Genomic DNA, 22,701 nt, shown 5'->3' on the forward strand with positions numbered 1-22,701 from the left:
CTAAAGTATGACTTTTTTTGGCCGATTTTGACGCCTTACTATACTATGACGTTTTTTATGACATTTTGAGGTCATACTAAAGTATGACGTTTTTTGGCCGATTTTGACGCCTTACTATACTATGACGTTTTTTATGACATTTTGAGGTCATACTAAAGTATGACTTTTTTTGGCCGATTTTGACGACATACTATACTATGACGTTTTTTATGACATTTTGAGGCCGAAAAAAATTTTGACTTTTTTTGCCCGAAAAAAACAGCATACTATACTATGACGTTTTTTATGACATTTTGAGGCCGAAAAAATTTTTGACTTTTTTTGCCCGAAAAAAACGGCATACTATACTATGACGTTTTTTATGACATTTTGAGGCCGAAAAAATTTTTGACTTTTTTTGCCCGAAAAAAACGGCATACTATACTATGACGTTTTTTATGACATTTTGAGGCCGAAAAATTTTTTGACTTTTTTGGCCCGAAAAAAACGGCATACTATACTATGACGTTTTTTATGACATTTTGAGGCCGAAAAAAATTTTGACTTTTTTTGCCCGAAAAAAACGGCATACTATACTATGACGTTTTTTATGACATTTTGAGGTCATACTAAAGTATGACTTTTTTTGGCCGATTTTGACGACATACTATACTATGACGTTTTTTATGACATTTTGAGGCCAAAAAAAATTTTGACTTTTTTTGCCCGAAAAAAACGGCATACTATACTATGATGTTTCTTATGACATTTTGAGGCCGAAAAAATTTTTGACTTTTTTTGCCCGAAAAAAACGGCATACTATACTATGACGTTTTTTATGACATTTTGAGGTCGAAAAAAATTTTGACTTTTTTTGCCCGAAAAAAACGGCATACTATACTATGACGTTTTTTATGACATTTTGAGGCCGAAAAAAATTTTGACTTTTTTTGCCCGAAAAAAACGGCATACTATACTATGACGTTTTTTATGACATTTTGAGGTCATACTAAAGTATGACTTTTTTTGGCCGATTTTGACGCCTTACTATACTATGACGTTTTTTATGACATTTTGAGGTCATACTAAAGTATGACTTTTTTTGGCCGATTTTGACGACATACTATACTATGACGTTTTTTATGACATTTTGAGGTCAAAAAAAATTTTGACTTTTTTTGGCCGAAAAAAACGGCATACTATACTATGACGTTTTTTATGACATTTTGAGGCCGAAAAAAATTTTGACTTTTTTTGGCCGAAAAAAACGGCATACTATACTATGACGTTTTTTATGACATTTTGAGGCCGAAAAAATTTTTGACTTTTTTTGCCCGAAAAAAACGGCATACTATACTATGACGTTTTTTCTGACATTTTGAGGCCGAAAAAAATTTTGACTTTTTTTGCCCGAAAAAAACGGCATACTATACTATGACGTTTTTTATGACATTTTGAGGTCATACTAAAGTATGACTTTTTTTGGCCGATTTTGACGCCTTACTATACTATGACGTTTTTTATGACATTTTGAGGTCATACTAAAGTATGACTTTTTTTGGCCGATTTTGACGACATACTATACTATGACGTTTTTTATGACATTTTGAGGTCAAAAAAAATTTTGACTTTTTTTGGCCGAAAAAAACGGCATACTATACTATGACGTTTTTTATGACATTTTGAGGCCGAAAAAAATTTTGACTTTTTTTGGCCGAAAAAAACGGCATACTATACTATGACCTTTTTTATGACATTTTGAGGCCGAAAAAAATTTTGACTTTTTTTGCCCGAAAAAAACGGCATACTATACTATGACGTTTTTTATGACATTTTGAGGTCAAAAAAAATTTTGACTTTTTTTGGCCGAAAAAAACGGCATACTATACTATGACGTTTTTTATGACATTTTGAGGTCATACTAAAGTATGACTTTTTTTGGCCGATTTTGACGCCTTACTATACTATGACGTTTTTTATGACATTTTGAGGTCATACTAAAGTATGACTTTTTTTGGCCGATTTTGACGCCTTACTATACTATGACGTTTTTTATGACATTTTGAGGTCATACTAAAGTATGACTTTTTTTGGCCGATTTTGACGACATACTATACTATGACGTTTTTTATGACATTTTGAGGCCGAAAAATTTTTTGACTTTTTTTGGCCGAAAAAAACGGCATACTATACTATGACGTTTTTTATGACATTTTGAGGTCATACTAAAGTATGACTTTTTTTGGCCGATTTTGACGCCTTACTATACTATGACGTTTTTTATGACATTTTGAGGTCATACTAAAGTATGACGTTTTTTGGCCGATTTTGACGCCTTACTATACTATGACGTTTTTTATGACATTTTGAGGTCATACTAAAGTATGACTTTTTTTGGCCGATTTTGACGACATACTATACTATGACGCTTTTTATGACATTTTGAGGTCAAAAAAAATTTTGACTTTTTTTGGCCGAAAAAAACGGCATACTATACTATGACGTTTTTTATGACATTTTGAGGTCAAAAAAAATTTTGACTTTTTTTGGCCGAAAAAAACGGCATACTATACTATGACGTTTTTATGACATTTTGAGGCCGAAAAATTTTTTGACTTTTTTTGCCTGAAAAAAACGGCATACTATACTATGACGTTTTTTATGACATTTTGAGGCCGAAAAAATTTTTGACTTTTTTTGCCCGGAAAAAACGGCATACTATACTATGACGTTTTTTATGACATTTTGAGGTCAAAAAAAATTTTGACTTTTTTTGGCCGAAAAAAACGGCATACTATACTATGATGTTTTTTATGACATTTTGAGGTCATACTAAAGTATGACTTTTTTTGGCCGATTTTGACGCCTTACTATACTATGACGTTTTTTATGACATTTTGAGTTCATACTAAAGTATGACTTTTTTTGGCCGATTTTGACGACATACTATACTATGACGTTTTTTATGACATTTTGAGGTCAAAAAATTTTTTGACTTTTTTTGGCCTAATTAGACGCCTTACCATACTATGACGTTTTTATGACATTTTGAGGTCAAAAAAAATTTTCACTTTTTTTAGCCGATTTTGACGACATACTATACTATGACGTTTTTTATGACATTTTGAGGTCAAAAAAAATTTACTTTTTTTTGCCGATTTTGACGACATACTATACTATGACGTTTTTTATGACATTTTGAGGTCAAAAATTTTTTTGGCTTTTTTTGGCCTAATTAGACGCCTTACTATACTATGACGTTTTTTATGACATTTTGAGGCCGAAAAAAATGTTGACTTTTTTTGCCCGAAAAAAACGGCATACTATACTATGACGTTTTTTATGACATTTTGAGGCCGAAAAAATTTTTGACTTTTTTTGCCCGAAAAAAACGGCATACTATACTATGACGTTTTTTATGATATTTTGAGGTCAAAAAAATTTTTGACTTTTTTTGGCCGATTTTGACGACATACTATACTATGACGTTTTTTATGACATTTTGAGGTCAAAAATTTTTTTGACTTTTTTTTGCCTAATTAGACGCCTTACTATACTATGACGTTTTTTATGACATTTTGAGGTAAAAAAAAAATTTAGACTTTTTTTGGCCGATTTTGACGACATACTATACTATGACGTTTTTTATGACATTTTGAGGTCAAAAAAATGTTTTGACTTTTTTTGGCCGATTTTGACGACATACTATACTATGACGTTTTTTATGACATTTTGAGGTCATACTAAAGTATGACTTTTTTTGGCCGATTTTGACGACATACTATACTATGACGTTTTTTATGACATTTTGAGGTTAAAAAAAATTTAGACTTTTTTTGGCCGATTTTGACACCTTACTATACTATGATGTTTTTTATGACATTTTGAGGTAAAAAAAAATTTAGACTTTTTTTGGCCGATTTTGACGACATACTATACTATGACGTTTTTTATGACATTTTGAGGTCAAAAAATTTTTTGACTTTTTTTGGCCGATTTTGACGACATACTATACTATGACGTTTTTTATGACATTTTGAGGTCAAAAAATTTTTTGGCTTTTTTTGGCCTAATTTGACGCCTTACTATACTATGACGTTTTTTATGATATTTTGAGGCCGAAAAAAATGTTGACTTTTTTTGCCCGAAAAAAACGGCATACTATACTATGACGTTTTTTATGACATTTTGAGGTGAAAAAAAATTTTGACTTTTTTTGCCCGAAAAAAACGGCATACTATACTATGACGTTTTTTATGACATTTTGAGGTCATACTAAAGTATGACTTTTTTTGGCCGATTTTGACGCCTTACTATACTATGACGTTTTTTATGACATTTTGAGGTCATACTAAAGTATGACTTTTTTTGGCCGATTTTGACGCCTTACTATACTATGACGTTTTTTATGACATTTTGAGGTCATACTAAAGTATGACGTTTTTTGGCCGATTTTGACGCCTTACTATACTATGACGTTTTTTATGACATTTTGAGGTCATACTAAAGTATGACTTTTTTTGGCCGATTTTGACGACATACTATACTATGACGTTTTTTATGACATTTTGAGGCCGAAAAAAATTTTGACTTTTTTTGCCCGAAAAAAACAGCATACTATACTATGACGTTTTTTATGACATTTTGAGGCCGAAAAAATTTTTGACTTTTTTTGCCCGAAAAAAACGGCATACTATACTATGACGTTTTTTATGACATTTTGAGGCCGAAAAAATTTTTGACTTTTTTTGCCCGAAAAAAACGGCATACTATACTATGACGTTTTTTATGACATTTTGAGGCCGAAAAATTTTTTGACTTTTTTGGCCCGAAAAAAACGGCATACTATACTATGACGTTTTTTATGACATTTTGAGGCCGAAAAAATTTTTGACTTTTTTTGCCCGAAAAAAACGGCATACTATACTATGACGTTTTTTATGACATTTTGAGGTCATACTAAAGTATGACTTTTTTTGGCCGATTTTGACGCCTTACTATACTATGACGTTTTTTATGACATTTTGAGGTCATACTAAAGTATGACTTTTTTTGGCCGATTTTGACGACATACTATACTATGACGTTTTTTATGACATTTTGAGGCCAAAAAAAATTTTGACTTTTTTTGCCCGAAAAAAACGGCATACTATACTATGATGTTTCTTATGACATTTTGAGGCCGAAAAAATTTTTGACTTTTTTTGCCCGAAAAAAACGGCATACTATACTATGACGTTTTTTATGACATTTTGAGGTCGAAAAAAATTTTGACTTTTTTTGCCCGAAAAAAACGGCATACTATACTATGACGTTTTTTATGACATTTTGAGGCCGAAAAAAATTTTGACTTTTTTTGGCCGAAAAAAATGGCATACTATACTATGACGTTTTTTATGACATTTTGAGGCCGAAAAAAATTTTGACTTTTTTTGCCCGAAAAAAACGGCATACTATACTATGACGTTTTTTATGACATTTTGAGGTCAAAAAAAATTTTGACTTTTTTTGCCCGAAAAAAACGGCATACTATACTATGACGTTTTTTATGACATTTTGAGGTCATACTAAAGTATGACTTTTTTTGGCCGATTTTGACGACATACTATACTATGACGTTTTTTATGACATTTTGAGGCCGAAAAATTTTTTGACTTTTTTTGGCCGAAAAAAACGGCATACTATACTATGACGTTTTTTATGACATTTTGAGGTCATACTAAAGTATGACTTTTTTTGGCCGATTTTGACGCCTTACTATACTATGACGTTTTTTATGACATTTTGAGGTCATACTAAAGTATGACTTTTTTTGGCCGATTTTGACGCCTTACTATACTATGACGTTTTTTATGACATTTTGAGGTCATACTAAAGTATGACTTTTTTTGGCCGATTTTGACGACATACTATACTATGACGTTTTTTATGACATTTTGAGGTCAAAAAAAATTTTGACTTTTTTTGGCCGAAAAAAACGGCATACTATACTATGACGTTTTTTGTGACATTTTGAGGCCGAAAAAAATTTTGACTTTTTTTGGCCGAAAAAAACGGCATACTATACTATGACGTTTTTTATGACATTTTGAGGCCGAAAAAAATTTTGACTTTTTTTGCCCGAAAAAAACGGCATACTATACTATGACGTTTTTTATGACATTTTGAGGTGAAAAAAAATTTTGACTTTTTTTGCCCGAAAAAAACGGCATACTATACTATGACGTTTTTTATGACATTTTGAGGTCATACTAAAGTATGACTTTTTTTGGCCGATTTTGACGCCTTACTATACTATGACGTTTTTTATGACATTTTGAGGTCATACTAAAGTATGACTTTTTTTGGCCGATTTTGACGCCTTACTATACTATGACGTTTTTTATGACATTTTGAGGTCATACTAAAGTATGACTTTTTTTGGCCGATTTTGACGACATACTATACTATGACGTTTTTTATGACATTTTGAGGCCGAAAAAAATTTTGACTTTTTTTGCCCGAAAAAAACAGCATACTATACTATGACGTTTTTTATGACATTTTGAGGCCGAAAAATTTTTTGACTTTTTTTGCCCGAAAAAAACGGCATACTATACTATGACGTTTTTTATGACATTTTGAGGCCGAAAAAATTTTTGACTTTTTTTGCCCGAAAAAAACGGCATACTATACTATGACGTTTTTTATGACATTTTGAGGCCGAAAAATTTTTTTGACTTTTTTGGCCCGAAAAAAACGGCATACTATACTATGACGTTTTTTATGACATTTTGAGGCCGAAAAAAATTTTGACTTTTTTTGCCCGAAAAAAACGGCATACTATACTATGACGTTTTTTATGACATTTTGAGGTCATACTAAAGTATGACTTTTTTTGGCCGATTTTGACGCCTTACTATACTATGACGTTTTTTATGACATTTTGAGGTCATACTAAAGTATGACTTTTTTTGGCCGATTTTGACGACATACTATACTATGACGTTTTTTATGACATTTTGAGGTCAAAAAAAATTTTGACTTTTTTTGGCCGAAAAAAACGGCATACTATACTATGACGTTTTTTATGACATTTTGAGGCCGAAAAAAATTTTGACTTTTTTTGGCCGAAAAAAACGGCATACTATACTATGACGTTTTTTATGACATTTTGAGGCCGAAAAAAATTTTGACTTTTTTTGCCCGAAAAAAACGGCATACTATACTATGACGTTTTTTATGACATTTTGAGGTGAAAAAAAATTTTGACTTTTTTTGCCCGAAAAAAACGGCATACTATACTATGACGTTTTTTATGACATTTTGAGGCCGAAAAAAATTTTGACTTTTTTTGCCCGAAAAAAACGGCATACTATACTATGACGTTTTTTATGACATTTTGAGGTCATACTAAAGTATGACTTTTTTTGGCCGATTTTGACGCCTTACTATACTATGACGTTTTTTATGACATTTTGAGGTCATACTAAAGTATGACTTTTTTTGGCCGATTTTGACGACATACTATACTATGACGTTTTTTATGACATTTTGAGGTCAAAAAAAATTTTGACTTTTTTTGGCCGAAAAAAACGGCATACTATACTATGACGTTTTTTATGACATTTTGAGGCCGAAAAAAATTTTGACTTTTTTTGGCCGAAAAAAACGGCATACTATACTATGACCTTTTTTATGACATTTTGAGGCCGAAAAAAATTTTGACTTTTTTTGCCCGAAAAAAACGGCATACTATACTATGACGTTTTTTATGACATTTTGAGGTCAAAAAAAATTTTGACTTTTTTTGGCCGAAAAAAACGGCATACTATACTATGACGTTTTTTATGACATTTTGAGGTCATACTAAAGTATGACTTTTTTTGGCCGATTTTGACGCCTTACTATACTATGACGTTTTTTATGACATTTTGAGGTCATACTAAAGTATGACTTTTTTTGGCCGATTTTGACGCCTTACTATACTATGACGTTTTTTATGACATTTTGAGGTCATACTAAAGTATGACTTTTTTTGGCCGATTTTGACGACATACTATACTATGACGTTTTTTATGACATTTTGAGGCCGAAAAATTTTTTGACTTTTTTTGGCCGAAAAAAACGGCATACTATACTATGACGTTTTTTATGACATTTTGAGGTCATACTAAAGTATGACTTTTTTTGGCCGATTTTGACGCCTTACTATACTATGACGTTTTTTATGACATTTTGAGGTCATACTAAAGTATGACGTTTTTTGGCCGATTTTGACGCCTTACTATACTATGACGTTTTTTATGACATTTTGAGGTCATACTAAAGTATGACTTTTTTTGGCCGATTTTGACGACATACTATACTATGACGCTTTTTATGACATTTTGAGGTCAAAAAAAATTTTGACTTTTTTTGGCCGAAAAAAACGGCATACTATACTATGACGTTTTTTATGACATTTTGAGGTCAAAAAAAATTTTGACTTTTTTTGGCCGAAAAAAACGGCATACTATACTATGACGTTTTTATGACATTTTGAGGCCGAAAAATTTTTTGACTTTTTTTGCCTGAAAAAAACGGCATACTATACTATGACGTTTTTTATGACATTTTGAGGCCGAAAAAATTTTTGACTTTTTTTGCCCGGAAAAAACGGCATACTATACTATGACGTTTTTTATGACATTTTGAGGTCAAAAAAAATTTTGACTTTTTTTGGCCGAAAAAAACGGCATACTATACTATGATGTTTTTTATGACATTTTGAGGTCATACTAAAGTATGACTTTTTTTGGCCGATTTTGACGCCTTACTATACTATGACGTTTTTTATGACATTTTGAGTTCATACTAAAGTATGACTTTTTTTGGCCGATTTTGACGACATACTATACTATGACGTTTTTTATGACATTTTGAGGTCAAAAAATTTTTTGACTTTTTTTGGCCTAATTAGACGCCTTACCATACTATGACGTTTTTATGACATTTTGAGGTCAAAAAAAATTTTCACTTTTTTTAGCCGATTTTGACGACATACTATACTATGACGTTTTTTATGACATTTTGAGGTCAAAAAAAATTTACTTTTTTTTGCCGATTTTGACGACATACTATACTATGACGTTTTTTATGACATTTTGAGGTCAAAAATTTTTTTGGCTTTTTTTGGCCTAATTAGACGCCTTACTATACTATGACGTTTTTTATGACATTTTGAGGCCGAAAAAAATGTTGACTTTTTTTGCCCGAAAAAAACGGCATACTATACTATGACGTTTTTTATGACATTTTGAGGCCGAAAAAATTTTTGACTTTTTTTGCCCGAAAAAAACGGCATACTATACTATGACGTTTTTTATGATATTTTGAGGTCAAAAAAATTTTTGACTTTTTTTGGCCGATTTTGACGACATACTATACTATGACGTTTTTTATGACATTTTGAGGTCAAAAATTTTTTTGACTTTTTTTTGCCTAATTAGACGCCTTACTATACTATGACGTTTTTTATGACATTTTGAGGTAAAAAAAAAATTTAGACTTTTTTTGGCCGATTTTGACGACATACTATACTATGACGTTTTTTATGACATTTTGAGGTCAAAAAAATGTTTTGACTTTTTTTGGCCGATTTTGACGACATACTATACTATGACGTTTTTTATGACATTTTGAGGTCATACTAAAGTATGACTTTTTTTGGCCGATTTTGACGACATACTATACTATGACGTTTTTTATGACATTTTGAGGTTAAAAAAAATTTAGACTTTTTTTGGCCGATTTTGACACCTTACTATACTATGATGTTTTTTATGACATTTTGAGGTAAAAAAAAATTTAGACTTTTTTTGGCCGATTTTGACGACATACTATACTATGACGTTTTTTATGACATTTTGAGGTCAAAAAATTTTTTGACTTTTTTTGGCCGATTTTGACGACATACTATACTATGACGTTTTTTATGACATTTTGAGGTCAAAAAATTTTTTGGCTTTTTTTGGCCTAATTTGACGCCTTACTATACTATGACGTTTTTTATGATATTTTGAGGCCGAAAAAAATGTTGACTTTTTTTGCCCGAAAAAAACAGCATACTATACTATGACGTTTTTTATGACATTTTGAGGCCGAAAAAATTTTTGACTTTTTTTGCCCGAAAAAAACGGCATACTATACTATGACGTTTTTTATGACATTTTGAGGCCGAAAAAATTTTTGACTTTTTTTGCCCGAAAAAAACGGCATACTATACTATGACGTTTTTTATGACATTTTGAGGCTGAAAAAATTTTTGACTTTTTTTGCCCGAAAAAAACGGCATACTATACTATGACGTTTTTTATGACATTTTGAGGTCAAAAAAAATTTTGACTTTTTTTGGCCGATTTTGACGACATACTATACTATGACGTTTTTTATGACATTTTGAGGTCAAAAATTTTTTTTGACTTTTTTTGGCCTAATTAGACGCCTTACTATACTATGACGTTTTTTATGACATTTTGAGGTAAAAAAAAATTTAGACTTTTTTTGGCCGATTTTGACGACATACTATACTATGACGTTTTTTATGACATTTTGAGGTCAAAAAAATGTTTTGACTTTTTTTGGCCGATTTTGACGACATACTATACTATGACGTTTTTTATGACATTTTGAGGTCATACTAAAGTATGACTTTTTTTGGCCGATTTTGACGACATACTATACTATGACGTTTTTTATGACATTTTGAGGTCAAAAAATTTTTTGACTTTTTTTGGCCTAATTAGACGCCTTACTATACTATGACGTTTTTTATGACATTTTGAGGTAAAAAAAAATTTAGACTTTTTTTGGCCAATTTTGACGACATACTATACTATGACGTTTTTTATGACATTTTGAGGTCAAAAAATTACTTGACTTTTTTTCTCTGATTTTGACGCCTTGACGTTTTTATGACATTTTGAGGTCAAAAATTATTTTTATTTTTTTTTTTGGCGGATTTTGACACCTTACTATACTATGACGTTTTTTATGACATTTTGAGGTCAAAAAATTTTTTTGACTTTTTTTCTCCGATTTTGACGCCTAACTATTCTATGACGTTTTTTATGACATTTTGAGGTGAAATTTTTTTTTCTCAGATTTTGACGCCTTACTATACTATGACATTTTTTATGACATTTTGAGGTCATACTATAAACGTCATAGTATAGTATGGCGTTAAAATCGGCCCAAAAAAGTCATATTTTAGTATGTCCTCAAAATGTCATAAAAATACGTCATAGTATAGTATGGTATCAATATCGGCCAAAAAAAGTCATATTTTAGTATGACCTCAAACTGTCATAAGAAACGTCATAGTATAGTAAGGCTTAAAAATCAGCCAAAAAACGTTTACTATGACCTTTTTTATAAAATTTTTGGGCCATTCTAAAGTATGACTTTTTTTGGCCTTCAGAACATGATAAACAACTTCATAGTGTAATAAGGCATTAAAAAGTCATAACAAACATCAATCAAAATGTTAACACTGATCAGTGATCTCACAGGTAAAGCTTTTAAATATTTGAAAATCACTTTAACCCGACCCTGACCCTACCTTACAGGTTCGAAAGGCTCTGAAGCGAGCGGAGAAGGAGATGCAATCGGAGTGCTCAGTGCCTGAAGCTCTTCAGAAGTGGCTCCAGCTCACACATGAGGTGGAGGTTCAGTACTACAACATCAAGAAACAGAATGCTGAGTTTCAGCTGTGCGTGGCCAAAGATGAGGTAACTTTTTTAATTTTACTGTACGATTGTAAACATGTTCTTGAAAACTTGCAACCTGTGTTTTTCTCCAAATCTTTGTTTTGTTTTAGGGCAAAGGTGTCCAAACTGTTCCACAAAGGGCCATGTGGCTGCAGGTCTTTGTGGAACAGTTTGGACACCTCTGTTTTAGGGCCTTTGGCGCGAGTTAATTTCACATCACATGTTTTTTCACCGTGTTTAATCCCTGGGACTGACCAGACAACTAAATTCAAACCTGCCAAAATCAGACCTACCCCAGTGACGTGACGATATCTTTCATGTTTACTGTTTGTGCTGGACAGTCTTCCAGTTGATGCCTAAAAGAGGGAGACATAGGAAGTTAAATATGAATCTGGAATATTTAATTTTAAATGGTCCTTAACCCAAAATAAAATTACAAGTCAATATATTAAATTAGACTTTTAAGGTCTCTATTTAGAATTAAGTAGTTAAATATGAGCATCACGCTTGTCTAATAATGACAATAATGAACTGTAGTAAATTATAATAACTGCATCCAATGCAATTAATGGTTCAATTTTTCTAATTTCTTTTTACAGTGATATTGTTTGAATAAATGTCTCTGTAGGTTTTCCAGCCTCATACAGCATAAATATAAATCTGACTCACACAAACCATTATACTCATGTTACACCCAATCACTGTAGCATAGAAGAAAATTCTTGTCTGAAAATGATTTACCTTTAAAGTTACAAGCCAAAATAATTTCATAATAATAATTTAATTTTAATTTAATTTAATAATCTGGGTTTTTGTTTTCATTTCAGGCAGAGAAAATAAAAAAGAAGAGAGGTTCTGTGTTTGGAACTCTTCATGTAGCCCACAGTTCATCACTGGACGAGGTGGACCACAAGATACTAGAAGCAAAGTAAGAATGCCACACACAACACACTCACATATGGTTAATGTGATGCAACAGTACCTACAAGTACATGTTAAGTGACTGCCTTATGCATTCAGAACAAAATGTGTAGTCCAGGTTAGTAAAGGATTCCTTTGTGTTTAAAACCCAAACAGGAAGAAGCTCACCTGGTCTGTATGACCAGTTTAATAGGCACAAGTCCAGCATCAAACCAGTTGGTTCATAGTCTGTTAAATTCCTGACGAATTAAAGTTAAAACAGAAGATAAGATCACAACTAGATCTTATCAGAAACAAGATCACCTTAATGTTTGCTAAGTACAATAAATGTATACCATGATCTTCTTACTTTGTGTCTTTTAGGAAAGCCCTGTCAGAGGTAACAGCGTGCCTGAGGGAACGGCTTCACCGCTGGCAGCAGATCGAGAAGCTTTGTGGCTTCCCTGTTGTCAATAACTCGGGGCTGCCGAGCCTGACGGCAAGCCTCTACTCCGACCACAGCTGGGTAGTCATGCCACGTGTTTCGGTGCCTCCCTACCCCATCGCAGGAGGAGTGGATGACCTGGATGAGGATACACCTCCCATCATTCCACAGTTCACAGGTAAGTAGTAAAAAATTAATAAATAAAAAACATGCAGAAATTTAGCGAAATAAATTGTAATATGGTTTTCTCTCTGGTGCTTTATCATTTTGCTGTTTCATCCTTACCTCAGCGGCTACGTTGATCCGGCCTCCGCTGACACGCAGCAGCAGCCTGTGTCGCTCCCGCCGGAGTCTGCTGAGCTCCCCTCAGTCATCACTGATGTCTCCAGACCCCGACCTGCTGTCCATGGCCAGCTCGTCCCTCTCCTATCGCCCTGAGGCAGATGACGAACATATCATGTTCAGCTCGGATAGGAGGGGGTATGTAGCGGTGGCCGGAACGCCGCGGAATGGTTTTACAGTTTGGACTCACAGGTGTTTTATCCAGACATTCACACTGATGCTTTAAGACTGGGGTTAAATGGTAACCTTTTTCACTGGGTGTCATCTAGTATGGAGGCTGCATGAATTAACTCTACTTGGAAGCTGTAGTTATCCAACATAAACAAACTTATAGGTCGTTTGTCCCTATCCTCTGATAAGACCCATAGTACTGTTTGCTAAATGAATGCCCCTACCAGCAGCAGTTAAAAGTCTTAGGTTAAAAGAAACAGCACTGACTGCTGACAGAGAACAGAAAGCAACAAAAAGCAGTGTTAAAGTCCAGTGTTTTATCAACCAATTCATCCCTATGCAGTCCCTATGTCAGCCTCACCTGACTTTTGCTTCACAATTCTTTCGGCCTCACAGGGACTTGAATGTACACATCAACTTCCTTTTGGGACATTAGCTCAAACGACTGATCCTATCTAAAATAACCACTAGCTTGCTAACTCACTTTTTTCCAAAAAGATTGTTTCTTCTGTTAACTACATTTTCCAAACATCATAATGACAGCTGCTAGTCTCTGTGAGTTGTGACCATGACATGATTGCTCTCCGCTCTCAGAGAACCGGCTCAGGAGGGAGGCTCCGACACAGATTCTCTCAACTCTTCCGTAGGCCGCAAGCAGCTGCACAACCCCTGTACGCCGGGATCAGAGACCCCCTACCGCAAGATCTCCCGCGAGGAGCTGCTACTGTTCAGTCCGGAGCTTCCTGCATCCACCTCCTCCACTACCCACACCAGCAGCAGTAGCAGCAGCAGTCTCAGGGACTCTACTCCTCCTCCTCCTCTCCCTCCCACTCCAGCCACCACCCCCTCAGGCCCACCCTCCACCTCACCCTCCCCAGCCTTGGAGCACCATCCATTTGCACACAGAGGTTCTCCTGACCTCACCCGTATCATCCCTGAGTCCCAAAGTGTTACCTTCTCGCAGGGGAACGTCACCTCTCCGACAGGAAAGGGCATGTACAACGGCATCCTGGAGAAGTCCTACAGCTTCGGTCAGCTGCCTGCAAGCATGGTGCCCAATGTGGGGCGTTACCCGTCTCTAACCTCCCTGGACTCGGAGGGCCGCAGTGTGGGAAGGGAATACAAGCTCCAGAGCACCTCCTCCCAGGACTCCAGCGACAATGGAGAGAAAATGAAGCGCTCCTCCTCTAAAATCAAAAGCCTATTTAAGAAGAAAAAATAAAACTCAGAGTGAGGTAGTGAGAGAGAGAGAGAGAGAGAAATAACACAAAAAGAGTTGTTTTAGCTGTAATATTAAAAATGGACATCATTGTAAGCTAAAACATTTCATTTTCTCTCTTATTTTCTTGTTTTTGTTGTCAAAGATGGAATGTAGCTCAGTCTGGGTGCATTTAAACACTCCAAACTGGTAGCCTTATTTTTCAATAATGCCTTTTTATTTAGTTCACTCATAGCCTCACAGGGAAACCTGCACAGGTCAAGGAAAGGTCAATCAATGGTCATGATAGTTGTCATCCAGACAGCCAAAACAGATGACCTGTTAGCTGTCTTCTATTAATGTTACTTTGCGTTCAAACCAAAAAGCCACTATGTTTAAGAGCCTGAAGGTGCAGTCCATACATTTATTTCTAAGCACACAATGTCTAGTGTTTCACTATTCATATCTAGTACAAATTAATGTGTGCTGTTTCTACTGAAAGCATTTAAATCTGACTTTCAATAGTAACAGCAGCACGCCCAGAAAAAAACAATTTCTGAGAACGTATTTTTGGCAATTTCTTTCTCAAGTGCATTTTGCAAAAGTGTTTGAGTCCTAAACTCATGTGCTTGATTATTTTTCTTTGGAGAAAAAAAAAAAGTCCTGCTAAACGTTTGTTGCACTACTGCTTTCCTGGTATTTTTGGAAAGAGCCGCTGCTTGCGGAGTACATACTGAATAAAGATATAGAGATGAGAGGAATACATGGACAGTGGCAGTGAAAATGCAGCACATAATGCTAGACACAAATTATCTGATGCGTCTTCAATGTCCCTGTTTATGAACATCTCAAAATATACAAATATATATATATATATACTTTGTTTTCAAATTATCATGTTCTTATAGATGTTTTTAAATAGATTTAGATTGGTGGGGTCACTATGAACTGATCTATACTGAGGAAAGTTTATTGAATATGCAGATCTAACCCACACCAGTCATTTTCCCAGTAACCTAGCTCTCCCTTATTACTTGATTAACTGCATTCTGTAGCCATACAACATGCCATTTCCATTTGTCGTCTTAAATCCCTTGTCCATTCTCAATCTTGGTGTAACTACCAGATTTTGGTCAAATTGTGTGCAATTAATTCTTTTTTGTGGTTGGAGTGCCATAGTCATGCCGTATTTAAGGATACATGAGTGTCAGGGAATCTAAGGCAGTTGCAGGAATGTAACTTTTTTTTGTAAATGTGGTTTCCGTAACTGACTGCTGAGTACACTGTCTCTACTGTACTGTGACGATGTGGCCTCTACCATCTGTGTACCCAGACTATTTAAAGACAAACACTAAGGATTATCTGTTCAAAAAAGGAACTGTTTTGATCCAGATCTGATCGATACACCAAGACTTGCCCCCCTACCACACACTAAGCTCGAAGCCGACCCATGCAATACAGTCCCGTTACTCACCTCTGGGCCTGCGCCGAGCGTACTGATGTCAAGAGCTCCTGCTTCACACTGTGATTTCTGCCTTCTTCCCTTCATCCTGGACCTGGCTGTCACTGCTGCTGCTTAACACGATGGGTCATGTGATTACATGACGGCTGTGTCAGCGGAGTTGCGATGAAACATCAGGGGGTGATGCCATGCACGAGGTGTGTCTGGGTGACAGGACGACACGATGGCGCGAGGATCCAGTGGCCTCTGTTTTTAAAAAAAATATATATATTTGAATGGTCATTGACAATGCAGCACACAATGAAGGAAACAGAAGACAGAACTGCAAGACAAGGAGAAAATGAATGTTTACGAGACATTAGGGGCTTTTTTTGAGAACATTTTGTGTGTGAATATTTGTATACAGTAGAAGAATTAATAAAAAAAAATGGAGGCATCAGAGAAGTTTCAGAGTCATGTTTGCTGCCACGTTTCCTATCTGTTGACTGACTAATTGTAGACTATATAACAGTTATAGGCAATATAACAGTTAATAAATGCATTAGAATTACACTGCTGTTGTCCTTCACCAGCCCTTTAAAAAGTAAATTGTCATTCAGTACAAGCAAACTTAAAATACATTCACAATTTGGAAGTGATTAACAAGTTTCGCTAGTATCTAATCCACTTGCTCTTCAGCTGAGCTCAAACAGTCCTGACCCTCCGTTTGGAGTCCACATCCTCCTCACAGCAGAGTGCAGAAGTGTGGAGAGAAATATCGTTCTGACACCCCATTTGTCTTGAGAGAGGGGAAACCGTGATACACAGAAGAAAAGCATGCATGATTGCTTTATCAATATAAAGTGAACGTGATGAAACTTGTGTTGATGGTTCATCAATTCGGCACACTAGGAGAGGAACGGGGACGTCTGCCCATGATGAATGAGCTGTTTGGGCATCACTGTACACACCAACAAATCCCAGCCTTTCATACCAGCCCAACTTATTGGGCCCCTATTTCAGATATGCAGTTACAGTGATGGCCACATGATGTCAGCAGAGCATCAGAAGAAGCAAACCATATCAAACACTCCCTGACAATGAAACCAACACAGTACAAGTGGATGTTAGGCCAGCAGAATCCCACTTGTGTGATGTGTATTGTTCTATCAGCTAATCTGATCATTTTTAACTTTCCCTCTCAAGGACATAATGTTAGGCCCAAAAAAATCTGGTTTCCACACTCACTGACAGCTCACTTCCTACAAGCGCATAAACATCATTATATCGAAATCACATGAACAAATTGCCAAAATATGCAAAGTAAATTTTGGATGGTTGACACATAACGCTTCACAATACAGGTGCACAACTCTTAAGTAGCTACCAGGCAACAAGGAAGGAACAAATCACAAGCTAACTAATATTACAACAATGCATGTAAATATATTGGCATATAAACATATAGGCATATATATTCTTTGCTTCACATCACATTATCATCACATTAGCATTATCCAATGCAATCACACATAACAAATAACATCACACATAACAAATAACATCACACACAAATAACATCACATCACAAATAACCACATTTTGAGTTGGGATGTGCACAAGAAACAGTAAGCAGTATCCACAAAGCTTTTGGCCACTGGTAATGTGTTACAAGGTAAACCATGTGCAGACACCCTTGCCAACACACTTGGTCTGGGGACAGGGAAACCTTAATGCAACAGCGCACATTTAAATTATTCACAGTAATGTGTTTCCAACTATGTGGCAACAGCTTTTCTTCTTGTTTCAAAATCATACTGCTGAACTAAGGACATGGACTCTTTAAAGTCAAATCTGGTTTCCACACTCACTGACAGCTCACTTCCTACAAGCGCATAAACATCATTATATCGAAATCACATGAACAAATTGCCAAAATATGCAAAAATATATTCAGTTAGAAGTTACTATTAGAAAGCTTCAAATTGAAAACAATGGCAAAAAAAGCATTACAAGTAAATTTTGGATGGTTGACACATAACGCTTCACAATACAGGTGCACAACTCTTAAGTAGCTACCAGGCAACAAGGAAGGAACAAATCACAAGCTAACTAATTACTGAAAATATTACAACAATGCATGTAAATATATTGGCATATAAACATATAGGCATATATATTCTTTGCTTCACATCACATTGTCATCACATTAGCATTATCCAATGCAATCACACATAACAAATAACATCAAAATCATACTGCTGAACTAAGGACATGGACTCTTTAAAGTCATGCTTTTACGTGTTACGCACTGAAGTACTCGACAGGCCTGCATGGACCCCGGATCTAATCCATCACTGTTAGCATTAACTGGAATGACCAAAATATCGCCAAACATAGGTGCCTGGCCTCACTGATGCTCTCGTGCCTGAACAGGAACAAATTCGTACAACCATTTCCCAAGCACTCATGGAAAGTCTTTCCAGAAGACTGGAGGCTGTTACTGAAGCAGGTTAATACTCAGGGCTTTGAAATAAGATGTGCAACAGTAAATATTTGGGTGTCAAAATACTTTTGGTCATGCAACAAGATACACACAATGATGAGACATAGCTACTAAGTTAACAGACCATTATCTAATGATTATTATCTGTAACTCTGCATACGTGGTACATAACTCAGCATTCCAAAACTATCTTTACTTCAGTGTTATAAATCTTTGCAACACAACACTATGACTGTGATCCGATTCCAGAGCAATGCATTTACAGTGCAATTACATTCAGCTGCTACTTTGTCTCTTCCTACTTTCCACTTCTCTGCTTCCTGTCTTTCCTCACAGGAGCATTACAGGTTGGGGACGCGTTGTGGATATTTATGGCCCTGAACGGCACTGCAGTGTTGTAATTGGCCCCACAATGAGGCTAATGCTCAGAAAGAGGAGTTGTGCAGGAGCAGAAAGTGATGCAATGCCCTGGCAGAAGATGGCAGATCCTCTCCTTAATGAATGCTGGAAGAAGAGGTAATGAATAGACAGAGGGCTTAAAGGTGCATATAGTGAGCGTGTATCAGTGAGGCTTTTACCCAACCTGCCACTTTGCTTCATCTCTCCCTCCTCAGTCTACCACTCCGCTCTGCCAAAATCAGCCACTCTCCTTTCTTTATCCCCATCACTCAACACCCTCTCCCTCTCTCGTTTGGATCCCATTCCATTGCAGTGTAATGGGTTTATTAGTGTGGTTAATGCACTGTGACCTACTGGGGCTTGCCGTCTACCTTTTTCATGCGCAAAAAAAAAAAAAAAGTGGAATGTTTTTAAAAGGGAAGCTGTACAGGAATGAGGTATAAAAGGGCAGCGATAAAAAAAGAGAGAAAGACCACTTTAGAAACAAAATCTTAACCAAAGAGGGAAGTAAATGAAGAGATGATAACAGGCTAACTGAAGAATCACCACGGCAAGTTTAGACACAGGCAAACAGAAGCTGTGAGAGATGGAACACCACTGCAGATGTGCACAATCACAGCCTTTATATTAAACAGCAGCAGAGAGACCCAGACTGGGACAGACAAAGTCAGCTTTGGCACCCACTGTGCTCAGTGCATTGAGAATTTGGAAATTGGAGTATTTCATAGCTGGCTTTCACAAAAGTACCACAAAAATACTCAAAGCTTTACAAGATACTACAAGTCTCTACTCAGCAATCTTCTGATCCAACAAGATACTCTATCAAGGCAGCATACACACCATTCTATATGTCACACATACACAGGAGGAGGGGATGTCATGAAAAAAAACATTCAGCTTGAAATTCATCTTCAATTTCTTGCAAAGTTAGGCTTGATTAACACCGTTTCTAGAAATAATATCATTACACTTAAGACCTGCATCTTTTTATTAAGCAATTATGAATTTAATTTGGCTGCCCCAAAGCAACTAACACTGATCAAAGGCCTCATTAATACAAAAACGAACAAATCATGAAAGTGTTCGTCGGGACCGGAGCCATCTGAGTATCTTTGACTGACACCGCTCTGATTGATTTGGTGTGATTAAACAGAGCTTAATCAGATTTGCATAGGTGATCACAGCAATCACATCATCAGAACATTAGTCCTGCACACCTATCAGCTGACACAAACAAGCCGCACGACTTCATCATGCAGGATAACCCTGCAAGCCCCAGTGCATTCTCCCATTATTTCTAATTTACCACCTACGCGTGACTTCGTTCCAGCCCTAAAGTAGTCTGATTTATGCAGCGTTCAAGCTCCTGAAGCACTTGTAAGGACATGGGAGGGATCTTTAAGGATCATGAGTGTGTCCATATTTAATGTGAACAAAATTTCTAACCTTGTGCTCTGCCTGTCAAGTTGTGCATAACTACACAACATGATCATAATTCTATGTTGTGGCTTTGTGCACATTTTTGCTGTACACTTTACAAACCTTAAACAGAAACATTAAAAACCATGTTTTTAAATGTTTCTGATGACTAGCTGAGCTTTAGCCTGCCAAGCACACTATCTCTAATCCGGCTTCCAAGTACATCCAGTCAGATCTGCTGAGTTTCTGCTGATGATTCACAAAAAGCTGCATCCTAATTGTAGTGTTTTTGTCTGGCACCTAAAATTATGTTTGATAGTAACAGTCAAGCTCCATGACTGACACCACAGTTACAGAGAAAGCCTCAACCAAGTATGAAAAACCAGCTACTAGGGCTATTATAATAGGCGTCAGCTGCTTTTCTGAGGCAATTACCCTGTTGTTATCGTCAACACTGTGTCAGAAGACATGATGAAGTCCAAACCGAGTTAGTGCTGAGCCACGCTGAGGTCTAACAGATGTGACACGCCACTGACTGACGAACTGCAGCACCTATTAGATTAACAAGGACACCTCCACTTAGAGACTCCACATCTCACAACATGGCTTTGAAAAGATGCCAGCGGATGTTCAACAGCCTTAAAGGGTTTATTCTTCACTACAGCCCAACCTACAGTTGGTGCAACAGATCAACAGCATTACATGCAACATATAGGATATGTTAACCACTGGCTGTACACTACACAGGCTCATGAAGGGCTTAGAAATTCATTTTACATAATGATGTGTGATCAAAAGCTTAGAAGACAGAAACACTAAAGAATCACTGAGTTTATCCTCCTCACCGTCTATAGCTACAGCACATCTAGAAATCACAGTATTCACCTTTTTATGCAAGATGATTAAAAACCATAATAAGATGAGGTGCTAGACATAAATATCCATGACCAAGCTTAAAATATAAGCAATAAAAGCCTACTGCCATCCTCCAGGAGTTCCACACACCAGACCAGCAATGTGTTATGAATCTGAATCTTGTTTCTCCTCATCGCTGTAATGGGCAATAATTAGAAGAGATGTAACTATAACTCTGTGGGTATAGCACAGGAAGCCATGCGGGTAGATATCTGCAGAAGATAATGACAGTGCACTGCAAAAAAATCTAGGCCTTAACTAGTTTTAATTAGCACTAAGTTCTTACAAAAGCAAAAATGAGGGGTTTGAAATCTGCTAGTGGGGGAGATACTATGCTGATACTTTCAGTAGATTAGCTTCAGTACCAGGCATATTGTTGTAACTGGTGAGCACAGGAGTTGTATGGCTCCAGCCTTGGGTGGGAGGCAGCTTCAGAATTAGACAGTACTGTAACTCTTTGACATTGCTGCAGTGACCTGGATCGCATTATAAGCCCAGCTGACACTCGAAGTCGCTGCTGTGATATGTGAAGTGAGTCTAGGGGTTTAGTTTAATTTACTTTAGTTGATGAAATGCAGTGAAACAAGACAGAAGATAAAACTAGAAATTACAAAAAAAAAAAAAAAAAAAGAAAATATGAGAAGATGAGATAAAAACCCAAACGTGCTTAATAAAAATTGACTCCTAATCATTTTAAATTCCTGCAGTGCTTGGCTGGGGTTTATTCAGCACTTATCGTGAGATGAGACCTTTACGGCAATTTACAGCATTGTCCAATCTGAAAGTAGACAGCAAATCCTAAATTTCTGTAAATCACATCTGACCTCGGTGTGTGCTACTCAGAAAGTATTTGAATTTCGTTGACAGCAGGAGATCAGAGTGGGAGAGAGGAGGGATAGAACAATAGAATCTGAAGGGAGAGAGGCATGTGAGAGAAACACACAGGATGAAAGAATCGCAAGAAAACAAGTGAATCAACAGGGTGCCAAGGTCACCCGAATGTGAGAGCGACTGACTTATGGAGAGAAAACGCAGGAGCGGAAAAACTGAAAGCGAAACACAGAGGAATAAAAGGCACCGTGCAAAATTTTCAGTAATAGATGTTTTTCATTAAAATCATAAATTTGTGGAACAGAAAACAGACACGTCCAGCTATTAAACTAATTCTTATATTATTTTAAAATGTATCTATTCCTGTTAAACTCCCCCAAAAAACATCACCCTGTCCTCTGCTGCCCTCATAACTTTTTCCCTCCC

The 22,701-nt window shown here is 35.8% G+C and overlaps 1 protein-coding gene across 2 annotated transcripts in view; it reads left to right on the top strand.

Moving 5' to 3' along the window:
* stim2b (stromal interaction molecule 2b) overlaps positions 1 to 15,467 on the top strand; it is a 66,964-nt gene extending 51,497 nt beyond the window's left edge. The window contains exons 8-12 of one of the 2 annotated variants that reach the window (XM_041031238.1): positions 11,568 to 11,729; positions 12,536 to 12,636; positions 12,993 to 13,231; positions 13,344 to 13,587; positions 14,161 to 15,467. In XM_041031238.1, coding sequence (XP_040887172.1) covers positions 11,568 to 11,729; positions 12,536 to 12,636; positions 12,993 to 13,231; positions 13,344 to 13,587; positions 14,161 to 14,788 — 1,374 coding nt within the window. In that variant the 3' untranslated portion in view covers positions 14,789 to 15,467. The remainder of the gene's footprint in view (positions 1 to 11,567; positions 11,730 to 12,535; positions 12,637 to 12,992; positions 13,232 to 13,343; positions 13,588 to 14,160) is intronic. The other variant, XM_041031239.1, reaches the window with a different exon arrangement.
* Positions 15,468 to 22,701: the final 7,234 nt, after the last annotated feature.

This window comes from Toxotes jaculatrix, chromosome 23 (genome assembly GCF_017976425.1).
Source record: "Toxotes jaculatrix isolate fToxJac2 chromosome 23, fToxJac2.pri, whole genome shotgun sequence".
Taxonomy (NCBI): Eukaryota; Metazoa; Chordata; class Actinopteri; family Toxotidae; genus Toxotes; species Toxotes jaculatrix.